Below are 17,300 nucleotides of genomic sequence, written 5' to 3'. Positions count from 1 at the left end.
TGCGCGCTGATCGGCTTTTGACGCGGGTTTTTAATTATTTAATTTGATCGTCATAAGATGCGTAATTATAATGACTAAAAACCCCTTGGATATACATTTGTTGCGAAATAATTTTATTTATCATATAACAAGATTATTTCGTGTAAGTATGCATGTTTTTTAAAATTTTCCAAAATAAATTCCATCAATAAGGTCGGCACAGGTACCTGCGTTAACACTATTAGAAAAGGAGACATTTAATAAAAAAAATATATTATTATAAATTGATATTAAGAATGTGCGTGTGGAAAATCAGGATGAAAGTGATCGAAAATTTTCCAAATAAAAATTTGTGAAAGCGAATTAGCGAATTCCATTCGCATGTGTATGCGCATGTGTGTGATAATAATAGTTTCCCAACAATGTATCATACCGAAATTGAACATTTTCTCGAATCATGCAGCCTCGATTACCCTTGAAGAAGATATTATTAGCTAAGCGTCGTGTACATTTAGCGGATGTGTTCCCTTTTTTTCTTCGCCGCCTACGGGTATGACGAAAGTGTCCCGGTACATTTGGCTGTAATTGAATTACAATCGCATCAGAGGGCATTGCTTTATTATTATTTCTTCATTACATTGCGACACATGTTCTCGTTACACGAATTAAATGAATACCTTTCTCTTTTTAAATCCGCTGTTTTTTAAGATAGAGAGATAGAATGAGAGGATTACATGACCTTCGACTATTAATTAATGCTTAACGAATGAGAATTTGACTGTTGTCTCTACTGCGATAAGATTGCACACGCTGCACTCTTGAACATCACTGTTAATTTTTTACTTAGGGTTTTTTGCTCTTCCGAGCTGCTCGCATAATTTTGCTATTTAAGTAGTATTGGTGGATTCATCGAGTTAGCAAAAACAATTCTCCAACCCAGGGATCCTTTTAAGCAATTTATTGATTAAATTTGTTTCTCATACGTCGATGTTTTGGGAATATAATTCATTCTCCTTTTTAAAGCTCGAAGCACAAATTATATCAGTAAATTGCTCAAAACAACCCTTGAGTTTAATAGTTGTTTTTGCTAACTCGATAAATCCACCGATTCAATTTGCCCATTCTTTTCTTACTCTCGAGTTCCGTAACTAAACGCACGTTCCGTAATGCACATACGCACATTTCTACTTCACTGTATCCTTTCTCAAAAGTTCACTCCCATTCACGTGTATTGACCGTACAAGCTTCCTGCACCGCTAACGGTACAATGACGCTCTTCTCGTCTAGATCATCATGATTCTATGTCTTCTTTTGAACTCACGAATGCGGTTTTTCCACCGCGGAGAAAGTGGTCCTGTCCTGCGTGGCACTTTCGTCGCGTGCGTCAGTATTTCTGAAAGTACTTCTTTTTTTTGTTTTTTTTTTAAGTGACAAGTTTTAGAGAGATTTTTCGATGACTAATTGGTTGTATGACGCCGCGTAAAAGAACGATACTAGAAATACCGTAGATCAATTCAATATTTATAATGTCAATATGATTCTTCTAATTCTGAAATATGTCTTTCGAAATTTCACACTTACCATTATTATCCTTTATACTGTTCACACAGGGAATACTGGACACCTAACTTTGAAAATTAGATTCTACATATGAACATTTACATGAGACAGTATTTGTATCGTAGCAAAAAAGTATTTTCAATCAAATTATCTTCGAACTTGTGACGAAATTTTTTCAACATAAATCTAAGTATACTATAGGATTTATAATGCCATAAAGCTTGTCAAATGATGTTCATAACAGAACGAGATGCTAAGACTATCATAGTGCATCATTTTATCCATTTTGAAAAGTGCCTAGAACGATATAAAAGTCAGAGAAGTGATAACTACAACGATATTGAGAATTTTCAATTACTTTTTTAGGCATATACCGCAAAAAATAATCTACGAACTTATGTTTCTAACATAATGAAAATTGTTCCATTAGGTGGCGGAAAATTTACGTTTTTCTCTTCGACTCCACTAGCTTTTACCAAATTTATAATAATTAGAATGTGCATGACAATTATGGCGATGGATACGATGAAAAATATCACTTTAATAATGTCTGTGATACAAGACATATTTTCTACAATTGGCATAACAAGTGGTAAACAAAATAGTTTGGCCATATCTTGCCTCAATCATTGTTTACCCAAATAATAGTTCGCAACGCCTAGGTTAGCCGTGACGATGGACAGGCACCGAGAACGGTGATCAACGAAGTTATGTTCATTGATGTTATTGCTCTGGACATTCGTGACATTCTGTGAGTAACATAGGCACAGCATATAAACATATAATCGCATTGTCAATTAGTCCAATTATAAAAAAAAAACAAAGAATACTCGAGAGCCACAAACGCTAATCAGATATTAGATAAGAGTCCAATATGTAATCACACACATAATACGTGTCGACAGTGATATTTTTTACACAATCCATGAAAAAAATGAAAGTTCTAATATTGTTTATGACTGCCCATTGATGAAAGTGATGGTATGTCGATGCGTATTTTTTAATACCATTGAACACTAATCTAGGATTTTCCATATATGTGAAAATGTACATTAAAATTCCGCCTAATGAATATATTATAACTCTAGATAAAATAACAAAATACAATTGAGCAGTAAAAAAAACGGTACTCAATCTTATATTGGTGATGAGATATTGATTAATTGAAATAAATGGTTATATTAAGTATTTTAATAATTACATTACAGAGTTGAAAGATTCAAGTTTCATGACATTCTTACTTTACTCATTACTAGAAATATTCTATGAAAAATTATGTATTAGCATTGATGATATAGCTATTTTTCTATATATATATATATGAGGAGGCGTTTATTTCGTAGGCGGTACCCCGTTTTTCCCCTTTTCCCCCTTTTAGCCCCTTCTAGCCCTTTTTAAAGATAGTAAAAAAACATGCACCTTTCTGTATAGGATAAAGAGGTACCGTAGACTATGCCCGTTCTTTCATAATTATATATTTTATAGAAGAAGAGGCAATTATATAATTATATAATTTTGTAATTCATTTCATTCATCATATGGGGGTTTGGCAAGCGAAGCGACCAGAGGAGTGCAACCCTCATAATATGTGTGTGTGTGCGTGTGTGTGCAATCTTATAAAGAATAAGTACATTCAATTTTCAGAATGAAATTAAAATGAAGAAAACCTTATATTCTATGCATTTGCATAAGCATTCCTTGTGAGAAATCGACGAAAACTGAATAATTTAATTTATATTATTAATATATTGAATCACCGAAAAAAGTGTGAAACTAAATTTTTATTCAAACGGAAGTTTATGAAGTAATATTTTTTTATTAAATAATCGGTTAAAACAAACAAAATCATTAGTATATTATCAATGTACGATAAAAAAGAATAATATTAATTAATTACAAAGAACAGTACATAATCTTTGGATTAGATGGAGTTATTTATTATGTATGATAACTAAACAGATAAAATAAATATCTTATTGAACATCAAAATTTTTGTCATTTATTTGATATCTCAGTGTATATTTTACACGCAAAATATTGAACTCATTTTAGAGATTGAACACTTTTTCTTTGAAAGTACAGTCAAAATAACAATAAAACATAAGGTATGGTATCAATTTTGTGTGCAACAGTTGAGACATCTTTTATAAAATAATATTTGCTTGGTTCAATCTATAAGTCCAGATTATCGTTTCTTCTGCAGTTTTAAATAGAATTTTCCTTCTTAGAAATTATCTTTTTATTGCTATTTCTTGAAAACTACCGTCGTTGAATGAATATTTTAATAAATAATTATACAAGAGTAAAATTATGGTAATGTTTTTTTTCACAGCATATTTGAAAGTATATTATCATTGGTGGTAATTTTCAATTATATTTCAATACATATCTTCTTAGAACTTTTCTATGAACTGATTTATATCATCGATAAAAAACTACATTCTATGATATTACTTTATCAGACAATTTTGGTTGAAATAATAAAAAGGATCACAATGATCTATTTAGCTCGCTTACACTCGATTCATTGCGAAATTTTTATGACATGACGCAGAATGTTACAGGATTTAAGCATATAAATAACAAATACAGATGTCCTAAAAAATGCTTTATAAACTAATATCTTATCCAGAGGATATTCGGATCATTAAGTCTGAATTGAAAATACAGGAAGAAATTATGATAATCTCACGAAGAATATTGGCTTTGCCGATGAATAGGCGAAGAGAACTTTAATAAACCAAACAACACTTATCAATTTATTTGATATCGGAAGATTCAACAAATATCAGTTGGACATCGAGTGCATTGGTATGATTTCAGCAATGACATTACAAACAAACGTAATACCACCCAGGCCAATCACAAAAATAAAAAATGTTTGAAAGTGAATTTTGAATATGAAAAAATTGACAGTAGGTGTTCTTTCAGCTAATTTCAAGTTAACCTTTGCCCATGATACTAAGTAAAACAAAGAAGGCTTTCAAATTGTGAGATTGAAGCATGTAAATTAATAGGTTACAAATTGAGTTACCGATTTGTCTGAGTTTATCGTTATAATAATTCATATTTTCTGTTTGCTTGGCTCTATTTTTTCCTTTATCTTCCCCATTCTCTCATAATGTAAACCTTCGTTACTAGTTATTGACTTCTGTCAATAACAAATTCAAGTCGTTTATTTTTTCCATTGTACGTCTATAATATTATATTGTTGGATATAATAATGTTCTATATTTAAGTATTTCGTATATTCTTGTAATTATTTATTCTGAATAATTTAACGAAAGAAGGGAATGAGCATTTTCTTTGTCTCAAATAACTTTGTAAATTAAAGCGCGATTGGTAATATCGAAATTCTCATTAAACATCAAGCTTTAAGATATTAACCAGCAACGGGACTACATGTGTGTTGCTATACCAATTCTTTTGTAAGCCACCTCTATAGTCCGATCGTGTGATGCAGGTCACGAGAATCGAGCACATCGTGGGAAAACAAAGATTTTATTGTGATGAACTAAGGTGTTCGCGAGCATAGCGTGTGCGGATCTTCAAAAATATAAAAGCATACGTCCTTTTTTGTTTTGAAGAATCGTATCCTTTACCGCCCGCCTGTTCCAGTTTTATACGCCCGTGAGTTTCTCCGTTACATATGTATATGCACATAGAAGTAACGAGTATTTGCATATATACCGCGCATCTCTCTTGGAAAAGCCTACATTCGGTGAAAGTTTTTTCGCCGGGCTAAGATTAATTAATTGCTTACTTGGTAAAAAAATTATAAACGACCATTGCAGCTTGCGCGCAGTTTTCGTAGCTTTTCTCGTCGGACGCTTTGATTATCGCGATTATCGTCGGTAAAACGCTGAAAGTAGAAGTCTTTGAAAGCCAATAAAATAATTCCCATTTCTTGCTTTTTCCAATCGACCGCGTAACACCAACCTATCATCGTTGAAATTGCACAGTCTCGTGCGTATCGCTGCAGGCAAACGCAGTCGTCGAGAATGCCATTGTCGGTGTCCTTGGAAAGCGAAATGCCAATTCGCGGTCCACTTACTTCGCGCTTGCGGGAGGGCATTGAACATGCGCCGCGAGAAAGGACACGAATTTTCGCGAAACAACGGCTTTCCTACCGCGCGACGCCCGGCCGTGCTAATGGAAAGTCTGTTTTTGGCCAGACAGGGTTCGAAGATCGATGATCGCGCGCTCATATTGACCGACGGATTGCCTTGCCTCGCGACCTTCGGAATCCTCTGGACTCTGCAGCGAAGGCGCGCATTATGTTTTCTTCGTAACTAGCTCCTGCCTGTGGCCTGCCCTTTCGCAATGCACTTAAGAGTTATGTTGAATTATTTGACGCCCGATAAGTTTTGCACTCAAGCTGGCTCGTCGGAACACAGAATTTTCGCTTGATCAAGCCTACTCATCTGCGAAAATACATGTAGCTAACAGAAACGCGAGGTGCGCTCTCTTCTAGCAGGCAAATTCCCAGAATAATTAATACGACATCGTTAAAACTTAAAAACGAACGCTGTAAAAATGATGATAACGGTTACTCAATTGTCGTGCCGGCAATTAAAACAGCACTAACGTTGAAACGCAGCGCGTAAATCGCGATCCGAGTTTCAGGTTTGGAGAGCGGGCGCGGCGAAACAACGGGACGGAGAGAAAAGAAACGGGAAGCGATCGCGCGTCGACGCACAAGAAAACGAAATCCCGAGGATGGCACAGTTTCCACTAACCCATAGAGAGCCAACGCGTCTCGCGCGCCAACGGGTCGCTGACCCCTCCTCGCGTTCGCCGCTGCCGCCGCTGCCGCCGCCGCCGCCGTCGGGCCACGCTTCGCCGTGAGATATACACGACAATTTGCATAACCCAAGCGCGGCAGGTGCATCTTGCTTATGCAACTTGACAAATTGCTGCGCGAGATCGAGCCGACGGGGGAAGCTATCTTTCTCCGTTTGCTCGCGCATTAGATTACGCGAACCGCGAGAAATGTATTTCTTACAAGTAGACGTTATGGCTTATGTAATGCATTTTCCTTAGGCTACGAATAGTTCTTTTGATGCGAGCGTAGTTGAGTCGACGTATGGCTACGCACAGGTGTTTTGCCGCTGGTATCGTATCAACAGGATTGATATTGTTATCATGATGATTAGTACATGACCTTGAGACATTCATGCGAAAAATATTTATCTTGTATGCATGTAACTTGTCACGAATAAATGATAATCAAAAATTTCATAATTTGTGAGTTCCTCGATCTAATATCGAACGCCATTTCTTTAACTTCGCTTTTCCTTACCTATTTCTTGACGTATGGGGTCTATTTAATGGAATACAATTAGCAATATCGTAAAATTTCACTCGCAATCCGCTCGACATTGATACAAAATCAAACTCAATCACAGAAAATTCTATAGGAGAAAAAAAACCCATATATTTGTAGCAAGTTGTCCTTAAAAGAACCTCGCCTGCCAACCACTTTTCCCGATGGTATTTTCACCTCTCGGCCACCCTCGTCAGAGAGAAGCGCGCATATACGCGTTTTCACTGGAAAAATCGTTAGCGAAGAAGAAAGTAACGTATCTCGCATCTGAATTTCAAAGTTCACGCGACCAGTTGATATAATCCCGCGTATGTAGTACCGGCGACAGTTGATAAATCGAGTCGCACAAGGGAAAGTCCTCGTCGTCGAAACGCGAGCGACGTTTTCTATTATAATTGTCAACTACCGATCGACGGCAGACATGATAGTTGACCGGTTTGCAATGTATTTTTTCTTCTCTCTCTCTCTCTCTCTCTCTCTCTCTCTCTCTCTCTCTCTCTCTCTCTCTCTCTCTCTCTCTCTCTCTCTCTCTCTCTCTCTCTCTCTCTCTCTCTCTTTCTCTCTATTTTATGAATAATTGTAGGAAAATAACGAGAGAAAATACCAAAGCCATAAAATACATTGCTGGAAAAACTTTTTCAATTTTTATAAATTATCCAGAGTTTCAGTGAAAATTTCGGAATTTCCGAATTCCCGAAGTATCATTATGAATTAATGTACAACTTGCAATGAATAGAAGTTAGGAGAGTTATTTGATTATATAAATGGTTAATTCATTTATGATTTCACGAAAAATAATTGCATAATTTGGGAAACAATAATCTAAAAAAAATTTTTTACTTTTAAAAAATTATGTAATAGTTCAAATCCCTTCGGGAACAGTACATTATTTTAATGGTTCTACTAAAATATTAATATTTCCATTTACTCATTTAATGTCGATCACATTAGATTACTAAGCGCAGAAAGTAAACGTCCATGTCTGAGAGATTCATTTATAATCTAATTCAGTTTTTACGCACACGCCGTCTATTGCGAAAGACCAAATTACAACAATTAGCCAACAACGAAAAAGAAAAACAAAAGGAAGCAATGTAAATAACCGGTCGCAAGTCGCCCCTAACAAGCGGCAATGATAATAAGTGGCATCAGTAAAACCGATAGTCAGGCTGCAATTTTCCTATCGTGTGCCGACTTTCGTTTAAAACGTTTTCAGCTCGTAACTTCGAGGTGTTGAAATACCAGGTCGAACGAAACTTTATGACCGCCTAGTGACATAATGGGTCGATCGTTTTGTTCTGGCGGATCTTTTTCATCCAAGACACAATTATGCCGGTAACGAGTATTTTGTATACTTTTGATGCGAAATACGACAATGCTTTCGAAAGTTGACGTACACTTAATTTAAAAGACTATAAACGTTAATTTCATTTTAGGATACTCGCTCTCGAAGGGGGGGGGGGGGGGGGGGGGCAACGATTGTGAAGAAATGGGGTCGGGCTCTTAAATAAAATATGAAAAAACAACGCCTCAAAATATTGCCTACTTAAAGAAACGAAAGTTTCTCCGAAAAAAAAGCCCATTCCGGGTAAAAAAGAGTCTCTCCGCTCTAGATCCGTTCGCCACTTTGCCTGTTTTCAGAAGAGGTCGTTGGCGAGGTTGAGGTCAGACCTAATCTGTCTCTCTCTCTCTCTCTCTTTCTCTCTCTTTCGAGAGCAAGGACGCGCGCGAGAATTTCTAAGCGCAGCCAGCGCAGCTACGCGACTTTCTCCACCGCGCGTGAGCGAGTCTCCCATCGCCACTGACGAAAATTTCAAAGACCTCCTTGAAGAAAAATTAAGCGCGTCGAGTTGCGAAATTATGTCTGTTTTGCGCTGTACACGTGGTGCTGCGTAGCGACTGCCGTGATTTTGTTTTCTAATCGACTTCCCTCTGGGATTATGATCCGTTTAGTATATGGTATGCACGAGTGACTGTTGACCTACTTTTCGTTTGGGAACGTGCGATTCTTTCGCGCGAGTTTCCGATCGTGCCGACGGATTTTTCGAATCGGTTAATCGATATCATTTAATGGCACGTCGGCGAATCTTCTTTTCAATTAGCAGATAGTGGCAGCAACGATGAATGCAAATCGCGTGATGAAACAGAATTACCGCACGAGTAGTTTGATTTCTTTCAATCTGCTGCAAGTATGGTACGTTGCTTTCCCGAGTAAATCGAACAAAACTTACAAACATCAATCGAACACACCACCTTTGCCATCTCCATGATTAAGTGCATAAGGCAAGCGGTGCAGCCATAGAAAAAAGATTTCCAAACCAATCGTAACCTACATAATCTCCCATTAGCGCTGTCAGTCGCACATCGAAGGATTTCGCTTACTGAAAAGGAGCAAGTCGTCGAGCTGGACAATGGCAGCCACCGCAAAGTCGAGCAAGCGCGCCCACACTTTTTACACGTGTGAGGGCTTTTTTCGAGGCACCTGCTTTTCAGCTGAACTTTCTGTCTCTCTCTCTCTCTCTCTTCTCTCTCTCTCTCTCTCTCTCTCTCTCTCTCTCTCTCTGTCTTTCGAGTGCGCGAGCGAGGAAGCCGGAAAAAAGTAAGAGCGCGTCGAAAAAAAAGGTTTGAAATTCGAAATACAATCATCGTCCATGCGCGACCTCAAAAAAAAAAAAGAAAAAAAATAAGAATCGAAAGAGACAATAGGATGCTTTGCGTGAAATGTAAAACGGGTCGCTACAGCGGCGCCTGCGAGTGCAACGAACCTCTATGCGCTTTATAATACGTTCGATCGATCGGGGAGAAATCGTTTTTATCGCGCGCATCCGTGGACCGTGAATGTTGATTGCTGCGGTGCAGGAAGAGTTTCAATGAATGCATTGGTTTTTTTTCCTTTAAGTTCTTTTTTATATATTTTATTGAGAAATTACTGTTTTTTTGTATCTTTCTCAGCGGTTTGGGGTTTAAGTTAGGAAATTCACACCAGTAAAAGAGATTTCCCGTTTTCTGGTTTTGCTATATATAGATATTTTTTTTCATGACTTGAATTCCCATAAATTGAATCAAACTTACGTGAATGAAAATTCAACGAATTTTTAAATATTATGTAATTTCCGTAAGAATAGAACAAAAATAAAAAGATTAAGAAAATAATATGATCGCTAAATTACGTACTATAGCAATAGTTTGTTACCAATTTGCAATATATTTTTATATCAAAAATATTGGTCTTCAAATAAGAAATACTTTAAAAATCATTTCATAGTAATCCTACTTCCTCCCATCCTCCTCCTCCTATTATATATTATATATTTATATAAAGGAGATAAACTGGAAAGTGTCGCTTTTTATTCGTGATCTGATTGGCTCAGAGGTAGTCACGTGGGTTCCATCATATGATAGCATGTATGAGTATATGTAGTATATGTACACCTGTATGTACACAAGCCATTATCAGCACAGTAGCTGACATATTCAACAAATTCATGCTAATAAATAACTCAAGTTGTTTTACATTGATTTTATATTAATTAATTGAGTAAATAAAAAATAAGTAAGAAATTTCGTATGAAAAGTAAATAGTATGTACATTCATTCAACGGCCTAATCTTGAAATAACATTATAAAACAATTTTAATTTATTGAATATCTGTTACAACGTTTAGCTTCGAATAAATATTATTCAAGATGAAGAGAAACAAAAATCAATAGATTGTTTTATAAAAAAAATACTGTAAAGTAACTTTGGCTGATGTGGTGAAGAAATTCATTCATAAATATTGTTTGAAATTAAACTTATAAATGTAAATATAACCTTAAAATTGTTACGGATGAATAGATAAAAAATAACAATAATGTTGTGAAAGTGAAAATGTTAAAGAAGAGTTCGCTATAAATAATGCTATAAACTACCCGAAATCTGAAAGAGGAAACATCTGTTCATATGAAGATATCGTACAAAAAATTTTAAATTGTAGACAGATATATTTAAATATAAGAAATATAAGCAATCTCATTAACATAAGAAAGGAAATTAAATTGTTCGCCGCCGCTAACAGTACCAGGTATTTAGAAAAGGTCGAAGGAAGAGATGAACTTAATACATTGTCCATTATCTATGGTTAATTAGCTATACCTAAAGATCTACTACGTTATTAGGTTTGAAATTATAACTAAATTTGTAAATATCAAAGGAACTGGATTTTTATTTGCGAATTAATGTTGACGAATGTTAAGCATGTAAAATCATAGAACTATTTTATGTACACGGTATATTTTATAATAGTTTTGCTTTGATTTTAACATGAAATTTAATATTAATGCAATCGAGAGATGAACGCGCGAAACGTGCTTGACGATACTAGTTATAATTGAAATCAGAACTACTTAGTCTATTTTGCTGTCTAATGTACTCAATTTTACTCATTTGTCATCTAATTATAAAAAATAAAAAAGCAAACTAATCGACGGAGGAAAGTTAGAATGGCCAAATTTCGCTATGTACCATAAATTGGTTATTTACCGCGCGGTAAATAAATTCTCTTTATCCGCTCAACTTATTTACCCTCACTTGACAATTAATCGCGAAACCTTCTTCTCTCTCTCTCTCTCTCTCTCCCTCTCTCTTTCTCTGTCTCTCTTGACAGTCGTTACGAAATCCGTTCTCCAGGCGGAAGACGTATAGCCGACGTAAACAGCATCCGCGAGAAGTTTCCCCTAGCTGTTCTCACTATCACGAATCTCGCATGTACACGCGTCCATGCATAATCGGCCTTTACGTAACTGGATCAGGCGGCTGGCGGAGAAAGCTCTCCGCGTGAATTGTCGGCGAGAAAAATTTGTCGAAACGTGAAAGCCGCGAACGAGTTTTGATTGACACGATAAACTTTTGTCAAACGTTGACGGATTAAAGATCCGATTACTTTATTTACAAATGCGCGTGCGCATTGCTGTTGATCATAGTGAGACGCGTCCAAGTGCTTTCCTTTCACTGAGCGGATGATACGTGGAAATAAATTAGAGACTCTGAAAGTGGGCTGCCGTCGAAGAAGTTCTTCAATATAAAGTTGGTGCGCAAAAGTGATAAAGATCTTTGTGCTTTAACGGCGCTAATTCACTCTGAAAAATCGTTTCGCTGTAAGACTTCTATGCACTTTTAAAAGCTCTATCAGCCGGTTCGCGGTGTGTCTTGGCGTGGTTTTTTGTGTCGTCTACGGTTTTACGAAAGTGAGTGTCGAGTTTGAAGGATACGTTATCCTACGTTAAGAGATAAATTGAAAGCGACTCGTTCGACTTAGTGATTCGAATAATTAAAATTGTTCCGATAAATGGCAATCACTTTCAGCGAATAGCAAGCTTAATGTAATATTTCATCTCTCTTGACATTGAAAATTTTGGTGCATTTTACGAGTCAAAAATAAAAATTTATCACTAGAATAAAAGAGCCGCTCTGTTGCAAATTTATTAAGAAAAAATTAAAAGAGAAACGGAATTCAAAGTATATTCGAAGATTCAATTTTGACACTGAAAAGAAAAGCAAAAGTTTATTTGGAACTCTCGAATTATGCTAAAATTAAAGATCACACGGTTCAGACCGTGCACACACACACACAAAAATGAAACTATTCACTTTGCATTAGTTAGACTACTATAATTTGTTTGACTTTTACCTATAGCAATTCTCTTTGAATGTTTTTTCGTGTTTTTTTTTAATATTCTATTCTACGTCCAACTTGAATCCTTAGTCAATTATAATTGATGTAGCTATTTTTACAGGTCTAATTATAAAGTATCAATAAAAAATGTTTATCTTTTAATTAGATAAAGAATGATACACACGTATAGTAAGAAATGCTTAGGAAGTTACTACTACACGAAAATTTGTAGGAGGCATATTTAAAAAATTAAAAGTCCTGTGATAGATATATATGCTAAAGTCATTGATAGGATATGAAGAAAACCTGAAGCAGATAATTATTTTGACTATGATATGATATCAACTCAATTGTCGCAGGACTTCTAATTTTTTAAATCCGAGTGACAAAGAAAATTATTGTTTCTTACAATAATACTATTTTGTGATGCTATTTTTGTTTCCTCTATTCTTGACAATTTTTAACGTACACTAATTTGTTTACTATTATTCATACACGCGGTGATCATTTTCAATTCAAATTCATTCTATACTTTGTCTAACTAGTTGAACATTAAAACTTGACAATTTTCAAAAAAATAAAAGTGCCTGGTATTTTCACGATATTCCGTAACAGCAACGGTTAATCGGAAATTACCTGTGGCATTATCCGTGTTGTTTTGTTCACCGCACGGGAATTAGGAAACAAGCGAGAGAAACAGTAGTTTCGCGAGCAAAGCTTGTTCGGCCGACCGGCTCGGCGATCGGCAGCACCTGACACGAACCAGTCGTTATTAAAGTAACTATTACACTCGGACTTGTATAGAAGTAACTATTACAAAAAATATAAAAGTCCAAAGCATGGGCACCAAAGATATTATCTATGCACACTTCAAACGGACACAAGATGTTCAACTATAATGGCTCATTTTGTTTTCATTACTACTCATTACTACTCGTTATAATCAAAGAAGTTGGTGGTTTTTATTTTTGTTTAAATGCACGGATGGAGGTTAATTTTCCGTAGCTAAGTGCTGGGTTTGTAAACTTCCATCCTATGTATTTGATTGAACCTATGGTAGATGGGAAATGCTTTTTTATTTGCAATTCACATTGACGTTTTAATGAGGAATTAAAAATAGTTTTTCGAAAGCGAATGTACAGGTTGACTTCGTCAATCGCTTTTTCATCAATCGCTCGCAGCTAAGAGCATGAATTTGTCCGCTGTTTTCGGCGGTAACCGAAACATCATTTGAAAATAACGTGGCGCGTTACAGTACTGGCTCGTATACCTTGGCGCGTTTCATTCAGTCGTCTGCTCTCGAGCAAGATCGGAAAATCCGCACCGACGCGAACGCGACTGCGTCACACGAAGCGTTGCATCCTTGCGCAAGTTCGAAAGAAGTGGTACTCACCGATGAGAGCCGAGCAATGAAGGAGAAGAAGCAGTGTAACAGGAATGTTGAGCAGTTTGCCGATCATCTCTCCTGCTCAGTCGTCGAAGTCACTCATCGCACTGGCCATGGTCGCTCGCCATTACTCAACCGGATGGATTATCCGCGACTTTCTCGCGTTCGCGTTCTCGATGCCAAGAGGATGCACTTCAGCAGAGCGGCGCGTTCGCCTGCCAGACCGACACTGCCGAAGCGAGCGGGGCTCTCGCAGGTGAGAGTCAGCCGACAGACTGTGTGGCCTACTATAACAGAACCTCGCTCCCACCATGCCGCGTTTACAGTGTCACGCGGGCTGCAGTGTGCCTTCCGTTGTTTATATTTTTTTTTTTTTTGCTTACGGGAGTTCTTTCGGGTTTTTGGGCGATGAGAGGCACGACGACGCTTTCGTCGAAACTCGGTGAATAATCGCAGGTCGCTCTGCGGACGAAGCTCCAACGAGCGATGTGATCGTACAGGCTCGTTAATTGAAGACCGTTAATTGCCGCTTGATTTCGCGCGCGCGCCTCGGCGATCGCGAGTCGCTCCGACAAGAGCGCGCGTGCGAACGGCCGTCGCGCGAGCGAGCGCTGACCGGAATTACGCGACGCGGAGCCCCCGCGGCGGACAATGGGTAAGCCGATTAACCACTATAATAATAGAGGCAGGCTAGACTATTTTGATTCGCTGGCGAGGATGATGGAGCTAGACTTTGGTCGATGCCTCCTCCTCGGAAGTTTTATGCGCAATTCGTCTGCGAGGCAAAGTGCCGCGGCAAATTGGTTCCTCGTCATTATAGTCAATTAATTGTGCCACTGTTGTTGCTTTCGGCGAAGCTCGTGAATTGTCGACGTCCGAGTGAGCGTCGAACAGAGCTTGATATTTAATTAGCGTCGCCGATATTCTTCTGAAAACAGTTCGAAGCGCGCGGCCTACTTCCTTGGCGACGATTTGAACGCGCAGGTAAGAACGAAGAGGACAAAAACGGTCTCTCACGGAAAAAAAATCCATTATCATTTCATCTCTAACGAGTAATATGCCTGTCTCGGTCGTCATCTTCACGGTCACGCTCGTACATCTCGTAACTCGCGAGGTCCCGTAAAAAAAAGTACAGGAGAGCAGGAGGAGGAGGAAGGTGCGAAGCGTTGCACCCACAGCCGTTACCGCCTCGTTATTGTAATTGGACTTTTGTGGGCCTGGCGCGCTCGACAACGCTCGAGCGTACATTGTTTTCAGTTACTCGACCCAAATGTCCGAGAACTCATCGTCGCTGGGAGAAGAAAAAAAGGAAAAAACGAAGAGCCGATCGTTAATTAAGCCACGTCGCTTAAGACATTCTCGCAATTAATCGCTTAATGAGGGCTGCTTTGCTTCTGCGGCTTGCGGCTATGATTCATACTTTCATTACGAGCGCATGGGTTCGCTAGCTTTTTTTCTTTTTTTTTTTTTTTTTGACGTTTTCCAAGGAACTCTCGAAAGGTAAGAACGTCGACTGACGCTCAAGCTATTTGGAATATGAAACACAGTTAACAACTAGAAATGTGCCCTCCCATCTCTTCGTTTTGAAATTTGCATTATTTATTCGCAGAGAATTCATTTTAGCTTGATATACCGATGTGAAAAAATACTCGGAAGCCTGCAGTTAAAATCATGCTCATTCCTAAATACTCAATATTTGTCGGGAGAATCATTGCGCAAATGGTTTTTCGGATAAATAAATATATTTTTCAAATAGCCTTTTTCAAATAGAAAGTCGAATTAGGCAATGACGGCTAAATCATCTCATGAGCTAGCGAGGCGCACATTTATTAAGAATTGAATGAAACGAATGAAAAAATTTCAGTGACGCAAGAAACTGTTCTCATTGAAAAAACCGACGAAACTACGCAGCGTCGTGGAGAAAAGTAAGCGAGTTACTTTTGAAACATTGACAGGCAAGAGCTGCCTCTTTCGATTGACATTGCACTCGTCCCATAAGTGATTCACTGTCAAGAGAACGACCGTGTCGCATAGTCAACTAGGCTAACGCACGTGTTTTATAAGAGATACGCTGTAGGTTGCTGTGCATTAACGGTTTTGTTTGTTTGTTTTATTTTTTTGCTTCACGTAAGAGCGATGTAGGTATTTAAACAGAGACGCGCATTGAATTCGCTTTAGGATTAGTAGGCCTGCGAAGTTTACCCAGTTACACGCTCTACTGTTAGCATCTATGCACTTGTATATTCAATTTGGATTTGATGATTGATACCACTATTTCAATCTAAAATTCTCGGAAGTTAAATTTAACGTTAATAATTGCTGTAAAGCGCTTATTGATATTCTTAACGGCTAGGGCTCTGCTATAGTAATTTTATTTGCCTTGGAAAGAATCATTTTACATCTTATCCGTGTTCCATTGAATGGCGATACTTTGAAATTTTTTTATTTTTTGAATCCTTTTGTTTATATTATATGTCTAAATTTGTAGTGAAATTGTGGTTACTGTTATTTCGGGAGCAGCGATAAAATGAAAAAATTAATATTTGAAAGGTATGGTAAAACTATTAAGAGGCTCGGATGACAACTACTGGCACTCCCAAGCGGTAATGAGTGAATTGCGACCGACGGTCCAGATGATAGAAAAGAGAGAGAAAAAATGACAGCCGACAACCTCTGATGATTAGCTGGTAGTTGTTACATTGTCCAGACCTCTGTGCTTGTTAAAGATAACCAAACTGGAAACTGCCAGAACGCTGATCCTGGACTATACGCACTGAAGTAGTCGAGCTGAAGAATAAATTGTGATGACAAACTGTGAGTACGACGGTAAAAAAAGTCAAGATTCCATAGAGTGCGGACGCTTAGTTCTTAGCTATTTCTTGGTTGCGCGTGTGGTAGACGAATTTTTAGATATTTTTACAAAACGTTTGTCACGATTAACGTTTAGATGAAATACAATCAGTATAATTAAAAAATTGGATGTATTTATTATTAATCGTTTTGAAAAGTTGCAGACACGAGGATTGCCGTAATTTATTAAAGTGTTGAAAAATCGATTTTAATTAACGATTGACTGACATTTGTGAAACAAGTATCAAAAAAATGAAAAACTTCTTTTTTTATTTTCGATCAAAGGACGTAAAAATTTTTTGAACATTGAGCTCAGATACGTCTACTAGATAAATGAATTCATTCCGAAATTTTAATGAAACGTTAACAGTGATAAGTTACGGAAGATACACATTGAATACAAGCCGACATCTCTTTCTCATTGCACGTGATTGGAATGCAAAAAAGAACACCGTTCACAATAGCAATCAAGTTATCCTCTCGAGCTCGTAATATTTATTAGTGTAGTTACATTCCTTAATGGCCATGATTAATTTTCATTCAT

The 17,300-nt window shown here is 37.3% G+C and overlaps 1 protein-coding gene across 1 annotated transcript in view; it reads right to left on the bottom strand.

The window, feature by feature from the left end:
- LOC131673749 (uncharacterized) overlaps positions 1 to 14,350 on the bottom strand; it is a 29,884-nt gene extending 15,534 nt beyond the window's left edge. Inside the window, exon 1 of the mRNA XM_058952004.1 lies at positions 13,913 to 14,350. Within this exon, the coding sequence (XP_058807987.1) occupies positions 13,913 to 13,979 (67 nt within the window). The 5' untranslated portion in view covers positions 13,980 to 14,350. The remainder of the gene's footprint in view (positions 1 to 13,912) is intronic.
- Positions 14,351 to 17,300: the final 2,950 nt, after the last annotated feature.

Source organism: Phymastichus coffea, unplaced genomic scaffold (assembly GCF_024137745.1).
Source record: "Phymastichus coffea isolate CEN01 unplaced genomic scaffold, Cenicafe_Pcof_1.1 PCOF00193, whole genome shotgun sequence".
Taxonomy (NCBI): domain Eukaryota; kingdom Metazoa; phylum Arthropoda; class Insecta; order Hymenoptera; family Eulophidae; genus Phymastichus; species Phymastichus coffea.
The sequence above is the reverse complement of the archived record's forward strand: the minus strand, read 5'-3'. Positions and strand labels throughout refer to the sequence as shown.